The 24259-nt window shown below is 50.7% G+C and overlaps 7 protein-coding genes across 7 annotated transcripts; 4 read left to right on the top strand and 3 right to left on the bottom strand.

The window, feature by feature from the left end:
* Positions 1 to 529: 529 nt before the first annotated feature.
* NCS54_00738100 (Hypothetical protein) lies at positions 530 to 4093 on the top strand (the record flags this gene model as incomplete). The annotated part of the gene is made up of 8 exons (XM_053152812.1): positions 530 to 829; positions 959 to 2380; positions 2442 to 2456; positions 2542 to 2757; positions 2808 to 3213; positions 3269 to 3498; positions 3553 to 3849; positions 3899 to 4093. The coding sequence occupies 8 exons, from the start codon at positions 530 to 532 to the stop codon at positions 4091 to 4093; spliced, it is 3081 nt and encodes a 1026-aa protein (XP_053008787.1).
* Positions 4094 to 4879: 786 nt separating this feature from the next.
* On the bottom strand, positions 4880 to 5687 carry NCS54_00738000 (Hypothetical protein; the record flags this gene model as incomplete). The annotated part of the gene is made up of 2 exons (XM_053152811.1): positions 4880 to 5418; positions 5471 to 5687. 2 exons carry the CDS (start codon positions 5685 to 5687, stop codon positions 4880 to 4882), a joined length of 756 nt encoding a protein of 251 aa, XP_053008786.1.
* A 2401-nt stretch (positions 5688 to 8088) lies between these two features.
* NCS54_00737900 (HET domain-containing protein) lies at positions 8089 to 9544 on the bottom strand (the record flags this gene model as incomplete). The annotated part of the gene is made up of 3 exons (XM_053152810.1): positions 8089 to 8464; positions 8612 to 8969; positions 9052 to 9544. The coding sequence occupies 3 exons, from the start codon at positions 9542 to 9544 to the stop codon at positions 8089 to 8091; spliced, it is 1227 nt and encodes a 408-aa protein (XP_053008785.1).
* A 2956-nt stretch (positions 9545 to 12500) lies between these two features.
* On the top strand, positions 12501 to 13415 carry NCS54_00737800 (RNase H type-1 domain-containing protein; the record flags this gene model as incomplete). The annotated part of the gene is made up of 1 exon (XM_053152809.1): positions 12501 to 13415. The coding sequence occupies one exon, from the start codon at positions 12501 to 12503 to the stop codon at positions 13413 to 13415; it is 915 nt and encodes a 304-aa protein (XP_053008784.1).
* A 2071-nt stretch (positions 13416 to 15486) lies between these two features.
* Positions 15487 to 15937, top strand: NCS54_00737700 (Hypothetical protein; the record flags this gene model as incomplete). Its single annotated transcript, XM_053152808.1, has 3 exons — positions 15487 to 15625; positions 15686 to 15770; positions 15820 to 15937. Exons 1-3 carry the CDS (start codon positions 15502 to 15504, stop codon positions 15935 to 15937), a joined length of 327 nt encoding a protein of 108 aa, XP_053008783.1. The 5' UTR covers positions 15487 to 15501.
* Positions 15938 to 16646: 709 nt separating this feature from the next.
* Positions 16647 to 17429, top strand: NCS54_00737600 (Hypothetical protein; the record flags this gene model as incomplete). The annotated part of the gene is made up of 3 exons (XM_053152807.1): positions 16647 to 16851; positions 16915 to 17018; positions 17073 to 17429. The coding sequence occupies 3 exons, from the start codon at positions 16647 to 16649 to the stop codon at positions 17427 to 17429; spliced, it is 666 nt and encodes a 221-aa protein (XP_053008782.1).
* Positions 17430 to 17623: 194 nt separating this feature from the next.
* NCS54_00737500 (HET domain-containing protein) lies at positions 17624 to 24236 on the bottom strand (the record flags this gene model as incomplete). The annotated part of the gene is made up of 8 exons (XM_053152806.1): positions 17624 to 19642; positions 19694 to 19981; positions 20033 to 20253; positions 20331 to 20797; positions 20851 to 21495; positions 21547 to 23210; positions 23267 to 24047; positions 24100 to 24236. 8 exons carry the CDS (start codon positions 24234 to 24236, stop codon positions 17624 to 17626), a joined length of 6222 nt encoding a protein of 2073 aa, XP_053008781.1.
* Between the last annotated feature and the right edge of the window lie 23 nt (positions 24237 to 24259).

Here is a 24259-nt window from a genome sequence, read left to right as displayed (position 1 = left end):
TCAGGAAAAGAAGAATTTCTTCGCAAGGTTTTCACTAGGAAGCTGAGCGACCATTCCATTGGCACCTACCGACTTTTATGTGACGAGGTTGGAGTCACGTTTGAGGCTGTTGCAAAAGCTCCCTCGAACTGCAGTCAACAGCAGGCTCGGGCAATACGCTTTTCGGAACAGTGAAATGCAGTCCAGGCATGGATGGATGAGAAATGGAACTAAGCGAACCCAGAACGGAGACCAGCGCGGATTCGCCAGCAACAGCGTGCAGTGGTACGATGTGTCTGGGATGCTTGCTGGATCCAATCTTACGCCAAGAAACACGCTTATTCCCCCTCTTCCCTGTCATACACCGACACCGGTAGACCAAAGTTCTTTTTCTATGCCTATATAGCTCCGTTCATTGGCTTCTGAAAAGTTGTTCTCTATCATCCTCATCTTCGACCTAAGAATGACCGAGGAAAACAGACCGAGCCTCCACGCAGGCGATGATGACCAGCCCCTCAGTAGCGAGACGGCTCAAGTCAACTCAGACACAATGAACCCCGTCCCCCCAACTCCGCGAACCGAGAAACTTAGCAGCGGACCGTCTCCAAGACCTGATCTCAACCCACCTTCTTGCTCTTCATCCTCATTGTCGTCATCACCATCGGCGGCGAGCGACGAGAAGACTGAGTTGCACAAGTTCCTCCAGATCATAAAAAATGATGAGGGAAATGCAGACCGTCTCAAAGCGGTTCTCGATGGACTGGAAAAAGATCAGATACGCCAGCCCTCCCACCATGATGGCAATAAGAACGCTATGCACATGGCAGTTGACCGCGGCATGTTGTGGGCGGTCAGACAACTGCTGGAATATACACCAAACGACACCTCGCTCTTATCCGGGACTGATGAAGCCGGGCGACAGCCTCTTCACTTCGCGTGTTTGAGGGGACACACAGATATTGCTGACCTGCTTTTGCAGCGTGGAGCGGACATTGACGCCAGAGGGAATGCTAGAGCCACTCCTCTTGATGATGCATGCTTCAAAGGCCACAAGGATGTTGTCGAGCTCCTTCTATCCCGTGGGGCCAACACTCAAGTGTTGGATAACAATCTGTGGTCTCCAATCCGAACAGCAGTCGGATACCAGCACCTAGACATTGTTGAAATTCTCCTGAACGAGAATCCGGCCAAAATCAACGAGGGAGACAAGCACGGGGAGACACCATTGCATGTGGCGAGTGGGAAAGGATGCGTTGATATCATGAACCTTCTTCTGGAAAGGGGAGCCGACATCGACAAACCCGACAAGGACCGAGAAACACCATTGCACAGTGCGTGTCGAAATGGGTGGGAGAGATCTGCTCGTCTTCTTTTGAAGGAACACGCCAAGACGGACAGGACCGATAACCAAGGGGAGACGCCATTGCACGCAGCGAGCCGAAAAGGTCACGAGAGAGTTGTTACAGTTCTTCTAGAAGAGCATGCAGCGATAGACGCGACCGATGACAAAGGGAAAACACCATTATGCGCGGCGAGCGAACAAGGACATGTCGAATGCGTCAACGCCCTCTGCGAAGCCGGGGCGGATTGCAATATCCAAGCCGACCGAGACGGGGCATATAACACGGCACTCCACTACGCATTTGAGCCTTCCGAGAAGGAAAATGAAAGCCCTGATGACAGGAAGAAAAGCCAGTCGCGCATCGTGGCAAAGCTCTTGGCACATGGCGCTGATCCTGCGATTCAGAACGACGAAGAAGACACAGCGTTGCATCTGGCGGCGAAAACTGGCAACTGGAGCGCCTACAAAGACATCCTAGAGGTGATGAAAGAAGGTGAGAATAGACTCAGCAACGAGTGGGAAAACACAGCTTTGGGCCTGGCACTCAAATCACACCCTGCTGACATCCTGGGGTTGATGATGGACTCGGAGAGCGCAAGCATGTTCGACTCGGGAGATGAAGTAGAGGCACTCCTCTGGGCAGCCAAAAATGAAGAAAGCCACCATTACCTGGAGAGTCTTTTTGAAGAGAGGAAGCATCTCAGGGATAAGATGCCTCCCACCGACACCAGGTGCTGGAGCGCAATTCAATGGGCAACATATCTGGAACTGCCTGAGGTGCTCGCATTGCTGCGGAATGTTACTCCAACCATCACGTCTGGAGAGGAGAAACCCGAGATACCAATAGCTGGTGCCGAACAAGAGGAATTCTTGAAGCAATGGGGTCCAAAGGCGGCAGTTACTGAATGCAGGGTACGAGATGACGAGCCGACCTTCGCGACCGAATTCCGCAGCGTCCAAGATATCATTTATGGCACTGGACCGGTAAACACAACGACCACGAAGGAAAAGCGTCTCGGAGATGACTTTTTTACATGGGTTCATCTTCCCGCAACCAATGTGAGTCTCTGCGTGTCTTACCGAGTCCCAAATCGGGTGCTGAACTGACTATCCTTCCCAGATTACCTGGATGAATGTGAGCTTATCAAGGGTTAAAGAGAGCCTCCAGAAGTGTCATTGGCTCTCTACTGAGAAATTCATCTCGCTGATTGATTCTACAGGACCTCCTGAAAAGAATCTTGATCGAGGAGCCATCATGCGTGAACGACTCACGGTCGAACAACGTTGAGAGGGTGAATGCATTCTTCGAATCCAGCTGGTCCCAGACACCAGACGGAACATCTGAGTCGCGGATCATGAAGCCTCTATGCACCACTGAGCCGCTGCCCCAAACGAAGGGCGCTTACAGCCCTGACCGCTTTCTTCAAGCCATTTATGTGAGTATCCCTCATTAAGGTCAGCCCTTGAGTTCTCATTTTCCATCTAGATGCCATATTTCGCCTTGTCAAGACAACAACGAGGCCAGTACCACACTGGGAACGATGATTGCAAGGGCAAACGGTCGCAGAAGGAACAGGAGAAGGCATGCAAACAAGAGGAGGAGAACAACGGAAGGGATCAGAACGAGGTCGACCTACAAGGAGCTTACGACGCATACTATGGCTTGCTGAAGTGCTACGAAGGCAACGTCATCCATGGCTCGGCAACTCTTGATGAGTTCTTCTACGGCTTTTCCCGGCTCACCCAGCAACAAGCACCCCTGCACGAGGATCGACCACAAAGGAATGAACTCCAAGTTGTGACAAAGAGCATACACCCTGAAGGTGTAGCCGAAAGGTCTGACTGGACGCTTGTTAGGGTGAATCAGCTGTGGGTGTGGGTAATCGGTCATAGTATGTCGACAACCCCTGTGCTGAGGAGCAGATTTTGCTGACAATTCGTACTTAGAATGGTTGATCACGGCGACCACGCATCCAATTGACCAAGCTGAAGATTCATTCCTAACAGATGCAATTGACCACATAGAAAAGCGAGTAAGAAGGGTGCGATCCCCGCTTGAGATGGCCAAGGCAGTCTTCGCGTACTCTGTCGATTCCTTCGACCGACCGCCAAAGTCGACGGTTTACGAAACAGACCATTCCATCCATCAGATCTTTTCTGACTCGATCAACAAGATTGTACGCTCCTCTGCGCAAGCATCGATACTGTTGAAATCTTCTAACCTCTCTTAGGCCAGGGAAGACGCCAAGCTATTTGAAGAGTTCTGTGAGCACATGGAAGCGAAAGAGCCGAAAGAAAAAGACGGACCAGAGGGAAAAGAGATGGGGACGAAGGCTGCCGCGAGACTTTTGGCCAAAATCAGAAACATCCTCGACGAGCTTCAAATGCTCCGAGCAATCGGTAAACATCAAATGAGGGTTTGGAAGAAGTTGAAGAATGGATCCTCGGCGGACAACCGGCGATGGGAGAGCCACGTCTTGAGCGACATTGAGGACATGATCGCATCTGCTGATCGCATCAAGTTAAATGTAAGGTGCATTTGTGGTACGCTTGACCTTGCTGACTTTTACGCAATAGGTTGAAATGACGCTCTCTCTTGCCCAGCGGCAGATTGCTAACAGCCAGGCGAAAGAGAGCCTGAAGCAGGGCGAGACCGCCAAACAGCAAGCGAGAGAGAGCTTCCAGCAAGGCCGGACGGTCACGATCTTCACTGGAATTACAGCGTTCTTCGTAGGTGTTCCTAGCCATCATCTGAACCGAATTTGCAAGTAACAAGCGTCACCTAGTTAACCTCAACCTCCCTGTCGTCCCTTTTTGCCATGGACGTTGACTCTTTTCGCAAGGTCCCAGGTTGGGAATTCCTACTGATTTGTAAGGCATTCTTTCCCTGTGAGATACTATTAACCAAGATTGTTGCTTACGCTCTTTTCTCCCAAGGTCTTGTCTTGGCGACCCTTCTGTACATCTTGTGGCTCAGAGAGATCGATCGAGAGGCTGATGCAGGAAGAAGCTCGAAGGAGGAACTAGATAACGCCCAAGGTAAGGAGGAGAGGCGAGTCAGTAGTGAGAAGGAAGATTGGCATATCGTGCGTGGTGGGCTTGCCACGTGGCGAAGCCGGCGAAGGGAAAGCCCGTCTGAGGTGTAGCTAGAAGTGGCTATTGCATGTTGAATTTACTTACATAGAACTCACACTTCGTAGGCTACTATAGAAACTGAAACGCTTTCTTCTCTACTTGATTGTCGCGGCTGCTGACACTACTGAACGGAAGCGGCCGACTGGATGGGAGTTCTGAAGCACGAGGGCGAAGCCTCGTCTAGCGCCAGTTCATCTTATTATTCGATTCCTTGATCAGTCTAACACAGTTGAAATCTCAACACAGTCCTGGCGACTTCTAAATGCAAATACGAATAAAGGCCACTGTGTCAGCATTGGGAAATGTTGCTATGATGTGTTGAAAATGTGTTCTTTATTATAGTTGGAGCCCGGCCCTCGATGGGTTAACTGAGCCAGAAGATCGCAAGTACGAATGTCCTCAACTACTCTCAGGCTTTATCTATCATCCCGAACTGCCCGTACTTGTACCCACAAACACAACCAACACTGCGGCATATGTAGCAGTAGAAACCAGCGTCTCAATGTTGGAAACCTTGACGACGAAAGAAAGACATAAAGCAAAGAGAAGCACAAAGGCAGAGACTGTAATCAAGCTCTTGACATCGGACGGCCGGAGCGTCATGATTATCATGGGGATAACAAGGAACAGCCCCCCCGTGACAGCAACAGCGAAGCGCACAGATCGGTCGACCAGCTGTGAAACTTCCTTAGGTAGTTTTCCGTCGTGGTACTCCTTGGATCTCTGGCGGCGTTCCTCCTTGGAGAACGTTAGTCGCGAGGGAAGATGCCTCATGAGTGCATCACGCATCGGGTCGATCTTGGTTTCTGCGTCCTGGAAGAAGGCATAGTGTGAGGAAAATGGATCGTTAACATCCTTGACTGACTGAAAGAATCTCTTAAGAAGAAGCTTTCTGTCTCTCGCCTCTGTCTCTTTGAGGCTCTTGTGTCCCTGAATAAAGCGATAGTCTCTGATGGCGGTAGCTGGGAAAGGATTAGCCCCGCCTCTGAATACCTGTTTGACGTGATCGCGTACCATAGTCCCGTAGCGTCCTTTGGAGGATTTCTTGCTCTTGGCTGTTGATTTGGCCATGGGCATGAACCTGGCTCTTCAACCTGGCCAGCTTCACCTCCAGCTGGGTGATGTTGAGCCGCTGCAGGAATTCGAATCGCAAAAAGTGAAACTCTTCCTCTTCATCAACTGACCTATTCACATATGCTACGAGATTCCTCTCATATGATTCTGGGTCCATGACTGAAGAAGGATGAAAAAAGCCAGCGTGAGGTGTCTCAGAGGAGAAACAGCCTCATTTTCAAGCATGGGTATTTTTAGCTGCTGCAGCCACAGTCACATGGCCAGCGGAGCAGACAGGGGCACCAGGCTCCCAACAAGTATATAAGATACTATTAGGCCCCGATACAGAGAGCCTGGGAGTGTGATTTCTTGTGAACTGCGGACCTCTTGGATGCCAGTTGTTTTCGCTGCCCCAAGGTCTCGTTCGGAATTCACAAACTCTGCAGCGGGCAGTAAACCCTGCTCACTAACTGGAATCGCAAAAAATGGACTCGTCATCAATTGGGTGAGGCTCTTGGTGTTTGATGACATGTCGCTCGCTGACTTCTAATCTCAAGCAGGAGCAACGATGAAGCTTTCGAGGACACCCTCTACAAGCCGTCGTTAACAGGCAAGAGAGATGAGGCAAAGGTAGCGACAGAGAAGTTCTTACTGGACGCGATATCGAAAGCGGATGCACATCTTGGTCCCTCCAGCCTAAAACTGAAGAGCTCGTTGGACGAGCTTTTCCGAGACCTCTCGGAAGTCTCAGGTCTTTGCGACTGGCACAGTTGGAAATTAGCACGACTACTTTCGTTGGTTAGAGCTGATGGTTGCAATCTTGAGATGATACAAACCCTTGAGGAGCCACTCACGAACTTCTTCAGTGGCGGTTTTGGCGATGACTTCCTTGTCTCCGTGAAAGACTACACATTCTACGCTGGCATTAAGCTAGAAGAGTGCACTGAATACGGAGGAGTAGACAGCGATCTCTTACGCTGGGCTAAAGGGAACGCGAGGATATACGATGACGTTAGAGGTCGGATTCCTGCTATGAGGTCAGGAGAGGACAATTCAACGGCAGTGGAAACTCTGGGCGCTATCGAGACACGCCTAGAAGAATGGAAGTGCTGCATCCGCTCGATGCACACGAAGAAAGGCAAGTTCCAGAAAATAAAACGCAAGATCGTCCCCGCCTTCGCCAGCGCCAGATGGCCCAACAACGCCAGCAATCAGGACAAGATGTTGCTGGGTGCGAGTCCCGCAGAGTTCGAAAGGTTGATCGACAGCATACGAACCCATATCGAGAAAGTAGGGGATGAACTAGTGGAATTCGGCAATGGTAAGGCATCTTGGGCGCTCCGTTTTGGGCGTAGTTACTGACATGATCACGCTCCAAGTTACCTCGAGTCGGCATGAACGGGCACTCATTATTCTTCAAGATGACATTCGGCTTGAAGTAAATTCAGCATCTACCCAAGAACAGACAAATGGCTCGGGATCCGTCGCAATGAGACTGTCAGATTCAACGCCGTACCAGAGGGCTCAGGCGCTTGAGTCAAGGGTCAAAGACTGGGCACAACATGAGACGGAGTTCTGCGACTTCCGAAATGAAATAAAGAGATTGTTAAGGGAGGGGCTACGGCCATGAGCTATAGATGTGGAGCACAGAGAATAGTGTAGATATATGGGTGGAAAAATTGATCAATTATCTATAACCCTGACTCTTGGCTGATATTCTCATACCGGCCTACCTTCAGTGTCACCACGCTAGAAGTTTTAGCAGGTTTTCTGCTATGTAATAAATAGCCGTTCCGATCACCCATGTACTCACATGGACTGGTTATCTAGGATTAAGATTATGCCATATTTGAAACCACTAGATTATAATATTAGTTTCCCTCTCGAATTCTTCTCACCAAAATGAGGGAGTAGAACCATCCCCTCATCATACATTTCCCATAACCGAGAGTCAAGCACCAGAGCGCTGGGGATTGTTTCCCTCTACAGGAGCGAAGGTTTGGGGAGAGACCAATGGAGTCCATCTTGTAGTCGATCCGGCCATGCTCCCTGTGCAAGTCTTCCTTCGATATCTGAGTAAGATGTCCCCAGATCTCGAGCACACCACCTGTGACATCTCCAAACGGGTCCTGAGTATATGCCAAATCCACACTGCAACTGATGACTTCAGCCGCGCTGTCCACGAGTCTCCGACCTACATACTCGATCGTACCCTGCACAGAGGCCCACGTGTCGCACAGCCAGTTGCGGCAAAAGTGAAAGATACCTTGCAACAGGTACCGCAGCCTAGCTGCCTATATCCTTTGCGACACCACGACCAAGATGGGCTGCCTGACTTGCACGCTTCTGGACGAGGGAATCGATGTATGCTCCACATAAGATCGAAGACCAAGTTTTGTCTCCAAAGCCCTGCTAGATAATCATTTTTCAGCTTGGGAGCCAGTAGTCGGGCGATGGCGGAGATGCTAGGAAGCTTATCTGTTGCGACGGTGAGGTTGCGTTTGGTGTAGTTTTCCACTAGGAGACACTATTGCTCTTGCAAATCCTCGAAGTCATCGCCTGGGCGTGAGACATGGCCTTCATTGCTTCGTAGAAATGAAGTTGTAACCGCAATCCACCAGTGCCGGAAACCACCGGCTCTCGTTAGGAGGCCCATACAGATTCTCAATGTGAATCTCGTTAGCGGTTCTAGGGTGCTCGGCCGTTGCCGGTCCAAAGCCAGCTTGGCATTTCCAGATGAAATCCATGCCGGTAAAGATTAGAAGTCGAGGTGTGAGCATCGCCTCTTGAAGCGTCCACGCTCGGTCGTTGATGGGCTGTGGGTATGCGCCAATCATGGCCCAGTAAGGTCCCTCCTTGGACATTAGGACGGAACCCTTGGTGCTCTTATCCACGCGAATGGGGAGAAAGAAGAGTCCCGTATCGTTTGCTGACAGGCGCTTGAGAAAACCGTCTCTGCAAGTCAACGCGCTGGCTGCCGAGATCGTGAAGCAACTGTTGAAGTAGATCTAGAACATCTTTGCCATCTCCCAAGCCACGTCTTCCTTTTCGTCTTGCACGATGCAAAGTGAATCAATCCATATGTATCTTACTCCAACGGACCGGGCCACTTGGAAGGCGTCTCGGATGGTCTGTGGTAGCTCTTCGTATGGTAACTCTTGAAGATATGCGGCATACCTCTCGCGAGTAGTCTTGTGAACCCGGTCACCGCCCCAGCAATAGCTCAGAGCGCAATATTGTACTGTTTGACCGAGGGTCTCGCAAAAGCGCGCCGAAACGTCGACCCCCAGTGGTGAGACCATGATGAGCCTCGTTGGTAGCTCTCTCGGGGCGTCACCGGGGCATCCTGGATGGTTGTCAACGCATTCACCAAGCCACTGCCGTACGGCTCCAAACGTCTGATCTGGTCCGAACTCTGCGAGTGTTGCCTGAGCATGGGTGAGTTTGGACGCCGGGTTGTCTGTGGGAATAGTGAGAGGTAGGTCAAGTAGGAGAGGGCAGTGGGGAAAACCTACCAGGTGTTGTGTGTAAACACCACCTACGGCCTATCAACAGGCCATTGGAGTCATAGATGGCTAGACTTTTGTCTTCAGAGTGAAACTTGATCCTGAATTCGAGTCTCTCTTCCATCGGGGGGAAGCAACCGGCTCGTAGCCCTGAAAACATGGCAATGTAGTCTGGGCCCGCATCAGGTTCCGCAGACTGTGATCCCACCTCACTATCCTGTTCGCTTTCCTCATCGCTCCCATACGTGCTTCTCTCATAGTCATCCTCTTGGCCAATCGTTTCGTGTTGGCGATCTGGAGAGCTCTCCTTGTACGCTCCATCATTCTGAACGATATCTGTACAGAATTCACAACCCTCAATAGCTCCTCGCTCGATCTCTTCCCGTGTTCGAGTGAAGTGGTAGCCCTCATCATTAGTCCATATCTGGCCTTGGATGTTATCATCGACGTTGGGGTCGTCAGCACGGGGGAAGATTCCCTTGCATAGGGCGCAAAGCTTGAAAGGAGGAAAATCCTCGATTATGGCCATGCTTCCTGGCGTAAAAGACCCTGTGACAAACTAAAGGGGTTATAAAGCGTAGACTGTAAGATCAGGACTTTGGTTGAGCGAGAATTGAGTGATGATGGCCCCGCTACGATCTCAAGCGGGGTGTCTGCGCCTCAACTGAACGAGGGATCTGACAAGAGGGCAGCAGTCGCGAATTTCATTGGTCAATACGGCCGAGATCGTATCGAAAATTACAAAAAGCCAGGCGGGGCAAGGCTTCAATGTCGAAGCAAATGCCTGCTTAAAAGTTGAAGGCTTCGGAGGAGGGTAGCTGATATAGTCGAGGCAGCTCGGTCCAGAGCTCTCATTTCGGAGGGACTACAATATTAGCCAACACCTGCTAGCAATACTTAAGTAATAGTGGCAGTCGATGTGATTCTTAAACGTTCTTTCAGGGTTTAATTGGTTTATTTGGTCTGACAATACTTGGGTGAAACTCAGACGCGCGAGAAATCGCTCAAGGCTCAAGTAGACCATCAATCCTTGCCCGCATCTGGGCCGCCCTCTCTCTATTCCTCTGCGCCTCCACAATCGTACTCCCAATCATCGCCGTGGGCGGAGGAGCCGCTCTCTTGCGAAAGAAGCAATCTGGGCGATGTCCTACATGACCGGACCTTGCAATTCTCCAGTCAGCCAGACACTCCCAGCAGAACTCGTAGCGGCAGGCTTGACATGTCATGTGCAAACAGCCTGTGCCCTTTTCGATCGGGATGTTGCAGTTGGGGCAGGGCTTGGTCTTTTCGGCCAACCAGCTTTCTGTTTCTTTGTCGCCGTCTCTTCTTCGCAGGTCGTATTCGTCGCAGGTGAGGTCTTGATGCCATGGACAGTGGTGTTTAAAACACATGACAAAACCACACACGCTACAGAGGATTCGGTTTCCATATGGGGAATCCGGGTCCAAATCGTCGTAGATCTGGCCATTGGTGCATCTCCCGCGAAGACATCTCCGAAAATTGACCTCCATTACCAGACTAGTGTTGAGGCAAAATTGATCGTACAGGGCAAAGGTGTCTGGGTCGGATAGAAGCCAGACCTGCTTGTGGGTGTACACATGATCACAGCCTAGATTAGGACATTTGAGATCGTTGCATGCTGCAGATCCCCGTGACTCAAGCTGAGACTTGATGTTGTAGCAGAGACAGAGTACGCAAACGTCCATGTCGTGGTGCTCGCTGCATTGTTGGAGTGCGGGCGGAAAGGGAAAGGAATCCTGGACGTCCATATAAGTCTCGACGCAGATCGTACACTGCCTACTAGTCTCTTTCGTGGTTTTATCGCTGGTAGTCGTCGTCGTCGTCTGCGACTGACTTCCCTCCCTTTGTCTCTCCTGTCTCTGACGTTACTTCAATAGTTGTAGGAGTCCGGCGCGCGCAAAGCTTTCTCGTCTCCCCGGCTCCACTCTGACAAATTGATGTTGTGCTTCTAGTTGCATGAGTTCATTCTCTAGCACTAGTTGAGCGTTCTGAACGCGTAGTTCTGTTTCGCGTCTCCGTTGCAACTGTTCTCTCTGGCGCTGGCGTTGTCTTTCTTCTTCTATGGTCCTCGTAAACCTCTCATATCTCTCCCTCGTCCTGGCTTGTTTCGCGGTTTGGGCGGGTTGCTCTTCTTCTGGTTGACGGGCCCTAGATTGCCTCCCGTCTGTAAAAGAAGACACTGCTCCCTGATTTGTCTGATTGGGGCTTTCACTTGATTCTCTTGCGCGCCCCGTTAGAGAATAACCTCTCAATCGCCTTGATATGGTAAGGATCCGGTCGTGCTGCTCGCCCCCTTCCGGCTGTTGGTGATCCCTCGGTTGTTCCGTCCACGTTCGTAGTGGCTCATTTTCCGGTACAAACTGAGCATTGGTTACCCTCGCTTGTGTCAAGAAATTCAGAGGTGGCCCATAAGTTTGACCCTCGTCTAGTCTTTGCGTGTGCTCCGGCCGTAGTGCCCAGTGCCTCCGGTCAAGTTCAGGGCGGCCACGGCAGTTTGTGCAAAGAGGGTTCGGGGAGGGATTGCCGAAGTAAGAACCATCAAGCAGGCCCAGACGAGCAACGATATGGGCTGACTGCTGCTGGGCGACACCACAGTTAGAGCAGCTGAATACCCCGCAGGCACAAACGACGTGGTGAGTTGGCGCGCAAGCGCACGCGGGTACTCCAGTGCCGCTCATGTTGGTACGTCTGCCTTTTCCAACATTCAAAGATGGGTAAAGGTGGGAGATGAAGCGATGGAAGAGCAAAGCTTTTTGTATGCTGGAAGGAATCGTGTCATCATTCGGCTGGGCGGGCAGGTTCTGTAGATGGGCCGAAAGGGATGCGTGAGGCTATAGTGGCTGAAGTCAAGAAGTAAAGATGAGACCAGTGGAGACGTCGAAACGATTCTCAAAAAGGGTTACTGAGTAGTCATTCAAGCCTTCTTGCAAGTAATGATTTTTCGTCTCTCTCGCTTTCTCTTTTCTGTTTAAAAGACCACTTCCACCCTATATCTACATCGCCACCCTGGTTCTGACCTCATTTACCGGGGCCTCAACATCTTCCTATCATAGTACTTGAAAAGAAAAGGCAATCAGAAAACATAAATTTGACAAATTTAAGTAGAACTTAAACGCAAACAATTCCGAGGCACCAAAGACTTCTCAACCTGTACAACATGGGCCCTGTGGCGTGGCCTCTACTTCGTCGTGCGGTTGACCAAATTGAGGTCTGTAAAAAAAAAAAGCAACAAACTGAAAAATACAGATCAAAACATTTCCCCATCATATCATAGTAAAGTAGGTACAGAGTATGTTCACAGCCGTTATCTGAGCGAAAAAAAAATGCGGAAGGCGTGACGGCAGCACCTCAGCGTCCGAGAGATCAGTCACGTGACGGGACACACTACAAGCGCGGTGACGTTCAACTTCATCACAGTCAAAATTGATCCTCACCCATACTAAGCCCGACCAGAAGTCTACAGCATGGATAGCCCCATTGAGCTCCCAGATGGGCGTCTAGCCTGTGGACGTCACGGCTTGCCCATTTGCGGGTCCTGCTGCGTCGATTACACCTTCATGGATGATGAGCTCCCAGACTCGGCCGGAGAACTTGACATGCTTTCTTACCAAGGAGGCTCTGTGGTACACGATCACGATCGCGCGGGTCCAGGATACTTTCGACGGATTGACCCGGTAATCGATTGTCAACCCCTTCCAATGCGAGAACAGGGCTGCATACGAGGCAGAGGACGCGTCTACCCATCCAAATTTGTCCCGCCATCAGCAGGAGCTCTGCCTAACGAACTATTCCCAGCCGGCCTGGGCAGACGGGCAAGCCCCCATGTTTATCGCTTCATCCGCAACAATAATCCAGACGAATTCCTAATCTTCGCTGATGGCGCCTGTCTCGAAAATGGTGGATCCAACCCCAGAGCAGGTTGGGCCATTTGCTTCAAACCAGTAACCGACAGCGATTCAGGCATAGTTTCCGGACGTCTTGAGAACTTTGGGCCCTGGGGCGACTGCCACGAGCAGACGAACAACCGTGCCGAGCTACGAGCCGTCCTAGCCGCCCTACGTTTCCGGTACTGGCCGGGCGAAGGCTTCACCAAGCTGGTCATTGCCACCGACTCAGAGTACGTCGCTAAAGGCGCCACCGAATGGGTGTCGGGATGGTTATGGAACGGGTGGAGGACCAGCAACCGAGGGGCTGTGAAGAACAGGGATCTTTGGGAGGCACTGCTTGGGGAATTCGAGCGGCTTGAGGAGCTCGGCTTGAAGGTTGAGTTTTGGAAGATACCAAGATCGCTGAATGCCATGGCGGATCACGCGGCGAAGCGAGCTGCCGAAGATGAGGACCTGGATGGTTACTGTGACGTTATGGGTGCACTCGTTTAGTTGGTCCTGATTCTCCTTGGGTATTCAGGGGTCCTCGGGTATTGATGAGGTTGTTATGGGCGCAAAGGATGAAAGCCTCTGATCGGTGAGACGGGCTGGTGTATAGCTAGGAATGATGGGCAAGTGGTGAAAATGTTACAGCATTACGGGAAGGATCGGGGGGTACTTATTTTACATCGAGTGTGTACTCAAAACTGATGAGATGATCAAGGATGATAGTAAATACAATTGTGGTCCCAGGCCAGCATCGCAGCCAAACCGTAATCCCTTGCCAGCCATGCCTATACACCCCATTTTCCTAATCTCTCCAGCAAGATCTCACAGTCCTATCACAACCACCGCAGGCGTAGAGCCATCCGACAAGACTCAGCGGCAAGCAGCACGGCCACTACTTGGTCTTGCAGCAGCATCGCTGCGACAAAAATCCGCAGTCGGTTTTGGCCATGTGGGAGAACTTGTAGGGTTTGCAGTAGTCCTCACATTTGCCGGCCCAGGTCCGGGAGCAACTGCTTCGGTTCCAGCATGTCGCACGGGCTTCGACATCCCTGGACTCGATGTCTGGCGAGGGAGCGGCGATGACGGCGGTCGCGAGGAAGAGGAGATTCAGCTTCATTTTGCAAAAAGTGTGGAGATGGGTGGATGAAGGACTGATTTGATTTTGTTTGATTGTAGAGTTGATACAGTCTTGTGCTCCTCAACTGGTAGACTGATAGTCTTATGTATACTCGTTTTGGCACACAACTCGAAAGTCTATGTTGTATGATATTAGGCAAGGTATACCCAATGTGCATCGTTTTTGCATGTGGTATTCTCGAGTTGCTGTATTTGGCTGTTGCTGTCACATCACTGAGCCAGCTCCGCACTTCGGAACATCGGGGCGTCGTCCCAAGGCATACCGGAAGGACAAGGTCCGAGATGCGAAGGTTTCCTGCATTGGTTCCCCGCTTCATCGTATCATTCATACTGACTGGGCGAGACCGTGCATTTAACCGCTTCGTTCTAGGCCCTGCAGGGGCTCAGATGGCGGATTCAGCACGTGTAGGCCATGAAGCTGATCATACCATGGCACATGACTTATGGTAGCGGCCGACTTCCGGAGGGGCTGACAATACCCGACGTTGCAGTATGCAACTCAATACGCCGAATACGGTGATCACCTTCAGGGATGATGGTAAGGCTATACGACCAAGCGGCACGGTGCCTGAGTTCTCATCACGAGACCAATCTCAACCTCCTGTCTTATTGGCTGGGAGGTATGGGAGACGCCTAATATCTCTTACGTTGTATGCATTCGAATAACATCAATAGCATGATCCTCGGACCGCATGCCCTGAGACACCTTCCTTGGGCGGTTTCAATCCCGCCCCCCCATCACCATGCTCATTCAGTTCCCATGCCTCCATCAGTTTAAGCAACGTGCAGGAGACAGTACCATCGACCCTAAAATCATGTGCCACTTTAAATCGGCTAACTTCCTTCTCAAAGAGACGGAGGAAGTATTAGGCACAGCAGGGAATAATACGGGTTGTCATGCAGCATCCACATCCGACGCTCGGATGAGCCCTGAAAATCCCGAGTCAGGTTTGGTCAACGATCGGCCGCTGTTGGATTCCTCCCACGGCGTGTAACTGCCGATGAGATTGATATGCCGGCAGATCGTTTCTCGTAAAAGATTAAAGATAGGATTAGGACGGCCGCGTGCTGAAGTGGGTATTCGTATTTGGCGTTTCAGCTACTGCTCCTTGCCGTTACCAAGACCTTACGGATAGCGCTTTTTCAGTCAATTAAGACCTTAGTCATATCAGGATTCGAGCTAAGGAGCTATGGTAGCAGAGTAACATTAATCTAACTCACTTGCTTCTCTGAATGTTACTGGCCAGCCTTATTGGGCATACATGAAGCTACCCCACAGAAACGCTGAGTAAACCGCTTACCGATCTTTTACTTAGCCAGCTGAAGGCCGACTTCACGAGAGTGTAGAATAGAGTATTTGATCCCGAATATATAAGTAGATGCTTTTAGATCTCAAGATGATGTATCCAATCACTCATTACTCCTCACTTCCAACAGTTACAACCTCATCACCATGAAGTTTGCCGCTATTCTCTCTCTTACCGGTATGGCCCAGGCCATCACCATCGGTGTGTTCGAGAATCAAAAGAACGGCGGTGGGCAGTTCAAGGCTTTTGACACTCCCCACGCCACCTGCAGTAAGATTTATCAACCATGTCGCCCAATCTTTTGATAATTTGCTGATCGAATTCTGTCAGGAAACCTTCTGGGCACCGACGCCTTCTGGAATGACCGCATTAGCTACATCCAGATCCCTCCCAACGTGTGGTGCCAGTTCTGGGAGTAAGTCGAACATCAATTCCATGGCAAGCAAATCCCTAACACATCTCAGCGATGCCAACTGCAAGGGAGCTAGCTTGGTGGTTCCCGCAAGCAGTGGCGGCGTTGACGCCAACATCCCCGCCAACCACAACGACAAGATCACCTCGTTTGCTTGCTACAACAAGTAGTCCTGCGGTACCATTTATTAAAACTTGTTAGATTCTCCAGGCTCGAGGTCTTCCAAAAGATGGACTACTGGGAGGTCGAATAGACGCCATGTTTGTTACAACTTGTCTCGCGGCGCAAGCTTCATACTATAGAACAAATAGAGACTTTATATGATCCATTAGTCAACAATCACCTCTATCTGTGCTCTTTCATCGACTGTTTCTCATTACGCCTGGTAAGCAGATTTATGGTCGCGTCGTTGCTTTGCTGAACATTGTGTTTGCCATGGTGCCCAACACTCTTGTCGACTGCAAGAAGGTACACTGAGATCATCAATGCTCTCGTCAATGCCTATCAAGAAAAAGACAGATGTCTCTTGACTAATCAAATCCCCAACGAAACCAATTGCATCGAAAGATATCCCTATTTTGGGTCCCTTTTTTCGGCTGCAAATTAACTCCGTGCGACTTACCAATCGATCGGGAGCAATTCTCGTCCGAATGACGGACGAGACGCGAGACGGATCGTAAATTGGCCAATCCGACTGGAGAGGCAGAATGTCAGCCGAGGTTGGCTGATTCAATTAGTAACAAATTAATAATTCTAGTTCTATGCATTCATGAGGTTGGGCTATATAAGTTACCATCGTGATGCTCATATCGCAATCTTGTTCAACAATCACATCACCATCAATCACTCTTCTCTTGGAACTCAACTTAAATCGGCACAATGGTCTTGAAGCTTTACGGATACGGTCCTTCAACTTGCACCCGTCGCGTGCGCACGGTGCTCGAGGAGAAGGGCTTAGAATATGAGCTGCCTGCTCTCGACGTCCTTGCCGGTGCGCACAGAACCGATGAATACGCCGAGGAGTTTCACCCCTTCAAGAAGATCCCCGTTTTGATCGACACCGAGACTGGAATCAAGGTTTACGGTAAGTGAAACATGAGATCTGACGATCCCCATCTGGGTGAGGAGAATGCTGACTTTGAGATAGAAAGCAGGGCCATTGCCCATTACATTGCCGTCAAGTACCGCGACACCGGCATCGACTTGTCTCCCTCTGAGTCTGACCTCAAGGCATATGCCGGTTTCCAGCAGGTACTATTATTCTTCAAATCGTCAGTTGTGTGGATATTCGCTGACCCATGCCAGGCTCTTTCCATTGAGCTTTCCTACTTCGACTCCAACACCACCAGGATCACCTGGGAGAAAGTGTTCAAGAAGGTGTTAAACCTCGGACCCGCTGATGAGGAAGTGGTCAAGGCCAAGCTCGAAGATCTTGACAAAGCCCTCCAGGGCTATGAGCGCATCCTCTCCAAGCAAAAGTATCTCGCAGGAGACAACATCACCCTCGCCGACTTGTTCCACCTGCCCTACGGAGACATGTCAGAGGCTTTTGGCTTTGGAGAGCTTCTCGCCAAGTATCCGGCTACTGAGAAGTGGTGGAATGGCCTGAAGGAGAGGGAAAGCTGGAAGAAGGTCAATGTGAAGCACGAAGAGGCCAAATAAGTGCCCTCACCGTCTACATCTAAGATTTCTGAGAGGTTTCACCGACCATGTCCTCTATGATCCCGCAAAATGAATAGAGCATTCGAAAAGTAAATCGGTCTCAGACCAATTTATTCTAAACATGTGTCCCGTACGTCTTACAGTGCCAACCAATTCGACGTGTCATGAAATTCCCAACAATCTGAACCATTCGCTTATACAATACAAAACTGCCTTTCCTGAGTTCCTTGTACATTCTCAGCGCCATACATAAGGCCATGTATATAGCACTCGCCCACTAGCGTATACTCCGCCCCTATGCGCTTCCTGAGCACAAACGGTGCCTTGCCACCACCAAATGTGCATATTTCGTCGCCCTGTTGTGATCCTCCCGGCACTAGACCAGCGTAGCCCTTCTCAGTCCTGCAGAAAACAGCCTTTGAGATTCTGTTCATGAACGCCTGTGAAGTCTGCCAGTATTGCTTAACCACTTTGTCCTCCTCAGGTGATCTCTTTTTTTCTCCCCACACAAGCTCTTCCAAGTTATCTGGCCAGTCATTTGTCTCCTGGTTCACAAAGTCTCGGTATGCTCGGAGGCGGTCTGTGGTCGACTCCAGGTGAGGCTTTCTTGCGTCTCCAATGGGGAGTCTGAGAAGAATGCTGGTCTTGCTCTCCCCAGAGGGATATGAATGAATAAACTCGATCAAGTTACGGAAGTTGTCTGCGGGACCAAAGTAGTCGGCCCCGTCCTTGCCAATCTCTCTGATTGTGGCCACGGATGTGATTCTGTCAACTGAGAGACCACTGATTTGCAGCACCGACAGGCCAGAGTCGGATGTCTCTCGCACCTGGGCCGTTGGATGCTCCCGCCTCCCAGCGTAGAATGTGCCCTTCGCAGCATCCCATGTTGATATCGTCTGAGGGAAGCTGTGTCTTGTCCACTCAGGGATCCATGAACAAAAGCCGTACGATTTGTTCATTCCGGCTCGGCATAACAGGTCCATACCCTGGCCTCTCTGCACAAAGCAGGCGGCGTATCGTTGAACGACCTGCTGTATAGTTGAGTCGTAATCCGGGTTGAACTCTTGCTGACTGCAGTCAGAGCCAAGACCAAGAAGTGCGAACAGCTTGTCGACCAGCTTGGTGGCCTGGCAGTGGGCAAACATGTCCAACAAGCGGAGGAAGGCAAACTTGTTACGACCTTCTCTGAGTGACTTTCGTGCCATCCCCAATGCGTATGCGGGGCTGGCGTGTTGAAGGACCAGAATATCGTCGGTGTGATGACCACCTCCCGAGTTGCGTCCCCGTTCGCAGAGCTGGATAGCCTCAAAGAACTCATCCCAGTCGATCGTTGATCTACCACAGACAAGAGTGACTTTGGTTGGCAGCACCAATTCCTGCACGATCCACACGCGTTTGAACCAAGGTCTAGCCAAGAAGGCATCCAAGTCGGCACAAGTGTCAATATTGCCACCCCGAGACTCATTCTTGGTTTTTATGCTGTCCAAAAACGTGCACCAGTATGTAGATCCTGACTGCTGCGCAAAGTTGGTGATGCTTTTGAGGTTCTCGATCACGATGTCGCCGTTCTGACTCTGATCCTCTGGACCAAGCCAAGCCACAACCTGCGTGGCTGACTGGAATATTGTGCTCAGGAGGCGGATCTGTATGGCCTTCTCTGTCACACTCGCTTGGTTGATACAAATAGCATCAATCCATAGCATCGTATCAGCGGTTTGGTCTCTGATTGCCCGCAATGCAGAATGAAGAGAAAAGCTGATCTGAAGGGCGCCCTCGGGAGTCTCGATAAAGTGCGGCGCCAGGGACGAGCTGATGTCACCCCAGACGTAGGACAGAGCTCGATAATCTTCGTCAGAGTCGGCCAAGACGTGGTGGATAGTGCCTTTCAGGGGTTCGTCATCCATTCCAGGAGAGAGCTTGAAGAGTCGCGTTTCCCCCGGGCGGAGCTCTCGATACTTGTAGCAGCCGGGGTCCTCTGACGACACAGTCTGAACATTTGCACCGCTTCGGATATGAAGGGGACGTGCGGTCTCGTTGAAACGGGCCCAATAGCCACTAGGTGCTTCCAGTGAGAGGGATCCGTCATGATAGTGTCGCCACGGATCATCGAAGAAGGCAACTCGAGGCTCGTCACGGAGATTGCACACAACCGCCAAGATGAACACTTCAGTCAACGGAATGTTTGCGGGCCGGGTCAAAGACAATCTTTCGGCCTAGATACTATTAATTAAAGGAGTGAAGATTTCTCCACGGAGGCAACCTACCTTTTTCGCCTGCTGCGCATTGAGTGTAAAACCAGAGTAGAGGGACTCGTCAGAAACGATGGTTTCGATGTGAAAGATCACAGAGTCAGCCAACGACTCGATATCTTGGAACCCTTGTTGGGCCAGAAACTGCCTCAATCGGCCCTCCTTGTCTTGCACGGTGAAGGTGGATGTATCTGAAGCATCGTCTTGGAATGGCCTGTGGCCCGCCATGTTTCTGAGAGGACTTGTCCAGTGAACACTAGGCTTGTACCCATCACCGACAACTTCTCTTAGGAAACTTGAGACCTAGGAAGGCTGTGAGACAAGAATCAATAGGATGATTCGCTTTCGGCTTACATAGAGCTGGCCGATGAAGTTATCTTCCTTCTCGCTATGGCTGCCGGATGCAAACGACTCTGGCACCGACAATGCTGTGACTCCATATTTGATAGACCTGGTCTTAGGCCCAACGGTGACAAGTCTGTAGCGCTTCTGAACTTCATCCCATTCTGCAGTCCTCGCTATATACGAGGCAGGGGAGGGAACTCGTTCGATGCTGTCGTTGGTCAGTGGTTGGGCTATGGAGGTTATCATTAGCCTTCTTAGCCAATTTCTGTGGCATTAAAGGGGTTGCCCGTCAGCCTCTAGGTCTTACCTTGCAAGCTCAGACTGTCTAAATGACCGTCAAAAGAACTCGAGATCTTGACATCCACGGACGAAGGTTCCCGAAGTTGTGCATTTGTGTTCTCAAATCCCTCCAGATCATTCGGTATGCCTTTTCTCTCAAGGTCACTCGAGATTCTCTGGACATCCTGCTGCACCAGAATGTGTGTGAGGAGCTGGACGTGCTCAGGGTTTGTAATGCCACAGCAGGCGGCTAGCTCTTCCGTCAGTTCCAAGGGAGGGCAGTAGATGTTGGAGTCTTCAGGAACGAGATAGATATCCAGTCCGTCTTCCTTAGTCGTCACTGATACACGGCCAGATTCTTCATGGCCATGTACGATGTCTGCGATCTGGGTGACGACGGTCCATTGCACGGATACCTTCTGCGGTTGATAGACGCATATCGCACCCAGACGGCGCAAGATAGTGCTCCTGTCTGCGTGACCCAAGGGAACAAGCCTGTAGCATCGAAATATCAGCAAATATCTCTCAACGCAACATGATCTACTTGCCTGGCTATGAACTCTGCTTTGGCCGTGAGCGCTTTGGTGTAGTCGACCATGCAAGGCGCTTCTCCCATCGTGCTAGTCTTTGAAGTCGCCACCTTGGAGATGATTCGCCTATTCAGGCCAAATGGGCGCAACAACTCCTCAAGTTGAGCCAGCGTAGCAGTATCAAATGCCAAAAAGGGAAGTTTATCGGAGAAGGTCTCACGCAGGTGGCCGTGGTCAGGAATGTACCACACGTCGTCGTTGGCCATAAGGCTCTCAAAGCCGTCGCTCGAGCTTGATTTCCTGATGGGCCAAATCTTCTTTCCGCCCAGCTGTACGACAACGGCTGCATCGTGGTATTCAGACACTGTGGCGGCGTCCATGCGTCTGCTGGTCGTGATGAAGAGGTCGCGGAGGTAAGTCAACGAGTCAGAAGATGTGACTTGTTGAATCTCGGATACGAGCGTCTTGAGGTTTGCGATAGGAATGTTGAGGTACTTTCTGAATAGAGTCTCATGTTGATGAGAAGGGTAATGTCTCTTCAAGTCGGGGATCTTTCGGAGACAGGTGAAGCCTTCCCAGGTGCATTCATCCAGGCCAACCCAGCGACTAGGGCAATGCTCTGTTGATGGAATGAAGATGAGGTTATTCTCTTCGAAGGATTTCCTGCTTACAAGTTAGCAAATGTCATAATAACCTCGTCTGTTTATCCTGTACCTGATGGCTCCGAGTTGACTATCATCTGCACAAGTAACGATCTGATCATACAGTACGGAGACTGCAGCCCTAGTGGTGTCGGTTCGTCGGAGCTCCAGCAATCGAGTTATGAAGTGCACTGGCTTCAGCTCCACAATGACATCGAAATGTTGCAAAAAGTCCCAGCCATTATCCTCCGGATCAGAGATGTCGAGAAGGGGGTAGCCCTGAGAATGACCCTGCATGCCAGATGAGTATCCCCATAGACCCAGTCCAACAAGTACATTCTTGCGTGGAAGACATGTCTTTCTCAGCTGCACAAATGGGCCGCCACGACATTGAACGCGCCAGGAGGACAACTCATGTCGCAATTTTTCTTTCGACCGCTTCTTATCCTTCTCGGCCGCATCAGTGGGTGTTTCCTGAATCCAACGAGAGTAGTGGCTCCAATTGTGTTTCAGGACACTCAAGACTATCTTCGAAGACTGGCGATCCATCAGGTACCGAAAGTCCCTCGACAAGATAAAGCTCTTCTTGTCTTCGGAGATTGTTGATGCTAGACGGGGGAGATGCGCAACACCAAAGTTCTCGCGAATCCATTTCTTCCAATGTGTTGGATTCTCATTGCTTCGGACTCTCGAGAAAGCGAGTTCATACTTGGCGTGCAAGAAATGGAACTTGGATCTATGATTTCCGGAAAAGACGGTGCCGGCAGAGTACTCCGAATTTGAGTCGACGTACATGCGATGGCCCCGATCACGGCTGCCATCTTCCGCGACGAACCAGATCTTCGTGGAGACCGAGGTCCGGACCCATCGAGCACGATACAGAAAGACAATGTGGGAGACAAGTTCGTCTGTGTCAACGGTTTGCGGGACAAAGGGCATGTCCTCGTGAGCCTTGGTGATGATGTCGCAGACCATCCTGAGCCCGGACTCTCTCGCTCCGAATTCCTGAACCAGTCGAAGACGGAAAGAATCATCAGCGACGTCACGGTGGACTTCCATGGCAGAAATGCCCTTTGGAACCGGCCCGACGCTGGATCTCAGAGGTAATAGAAGTTGACCGGCATCAGGGGTAACCCATCGACCGTCTTGGAGCAAAACAATTCGCAGTTCAGCAATCTGAGCCTTGTACTCCGGCGAACCGCAAAGGCGAAGGAGAATAGATGCGAGTCGGGAGTGCCAGTATGAAGGCTGGGATTGAAAGACCTTGGGAAACTTCGGGATGAAGTATGAGATTTCACTGAGGAACTCATCGCTGGAAAGGGTCTTGACGCCCAGGCCATCTAGTGCACCTGTGAACTGAGATGACAACTCGGACGAGACCAATGTGTAGGGACAGAAGCCCCGAGGTATCATGGAGCTGCCGTCCGTGTCCGCCAGAGACGCCGGGATGCGAGTCAGCTCTGACGGAGGTTTTAGGTCGCCAGTTATCGACTTCAAGATGGGCTGCTTGGATAACAATTTGAGGATCTCTTGCCCAAGATTCTCGAAGAAGCCTGGTTGGCTGTGGTCAAAGATGAGGTAGGGGAGCCATGCGTCGTAAAGACGACGGGAGTTGAAACGCTTGATCGCTGTGAGCATGGCCTGGGGAAGTTCATCAAGCAGCTTGATATTCCAGTCAGACGAGTTGTCAATGTCCTCTCGACTGGCAGTGAGGAGAAAATCGGCCTGAATGATGAACTACATTGTTTGTCCTGTTAGAATGTCTCATCAAGCTGTGCCGATGAATAACTAACCTTGAAGCCGTAGTTCCGGATGGGTAGAAAGGAATAAACGTTCTGAGTCGCCGTAGGTGGTTGTCTAAATGACACCTCCGGAAATGCAAGGAGAATGTCCGAGTGTTTCCGTCCCTTCCTTCTATTGTCGTTCCCAAGTTTAGTAGTGCGATGACTCGAAACTAGGAACGCTGATGCATAGTCTGATATCAACGTGAATCTTTGCAAGCCATCCGGAATTCTAGAGTCCGCATTTCGTTTCAGCACCCTTGGAGGACGAGCTCTCTGGCCCTTCTCTGGGATAACGTGGACTTCTATACATTGGATCTTCCGAAGGAACAGCAACAGCCGCGCATCGAGCTTCAAGAGCTCATCAGCCAAAGCCAACAGATTCAGCTTAGGTAGCAACCGGAGACGGATCGATGTATATCCTTCTCGCCCTTCATCGGGAAATTTGGTCCAGATAGGGTCCACAGTCCCCAAGCGTTCTCTGGCATCGAACTTGAATGAGTAGTGGCCTGACTGGATCCACACCTTGTCGGCAACCTTGAATACGGACTTGAACCCAATGCCCTTGTGGCCAGTTGCTTGGTCCGACTGAACCTTGGAACTTGAGCCCAAGCTGCATAAAGCGTCGACGTTGGTGCGAGTGAACCCGACCTCGTTGGCGTCGAAGCGGACAGTATTATCCTGTAATGTGATCACTAGAGTTGGTTCAGACGCTTCGTAGTTGCCGTCGTCCGCGTTTTGTAGAAATTCGAGGATAAAGTGTGAAGGCTTTTGATACAGATCATCTGATAGACTAGCGAGCGTTGGTTATGAAGGTTTGCGGCACAACTCCAGGCCCTACTCACATGCCGATGGCATTGTCCATCATACCCGCGATTCCTGATTTCTTATCCTTGTCCCTGGCCTTCCGGATTTTGGCGATATGCTTCTTGGCCTCAGACTCTGACTTGGGTAAGTCTGAACCGCCATTGTATCGAAGCATCTTGGAATTTGTCGTGGTGAAGA

This window comes from Fusarium falciforme, chromosome 5, assembly GCF_026873545.1.
Source record: "Fusarium falciforme chromosome 5, complete sequence".
In the NCBI taxonomy this organism is placed as follows: Eukaryota; Fungi; Ascomycota; class Sordariomycetes; order Hypocreales; family Nectriaceae; genus Fusarium; species Fusarium falciforme.
Note: the sequence above shows the minus strand (reverse complement) of the source record. Positions and strands in the feature narration are given on the sequence as shown.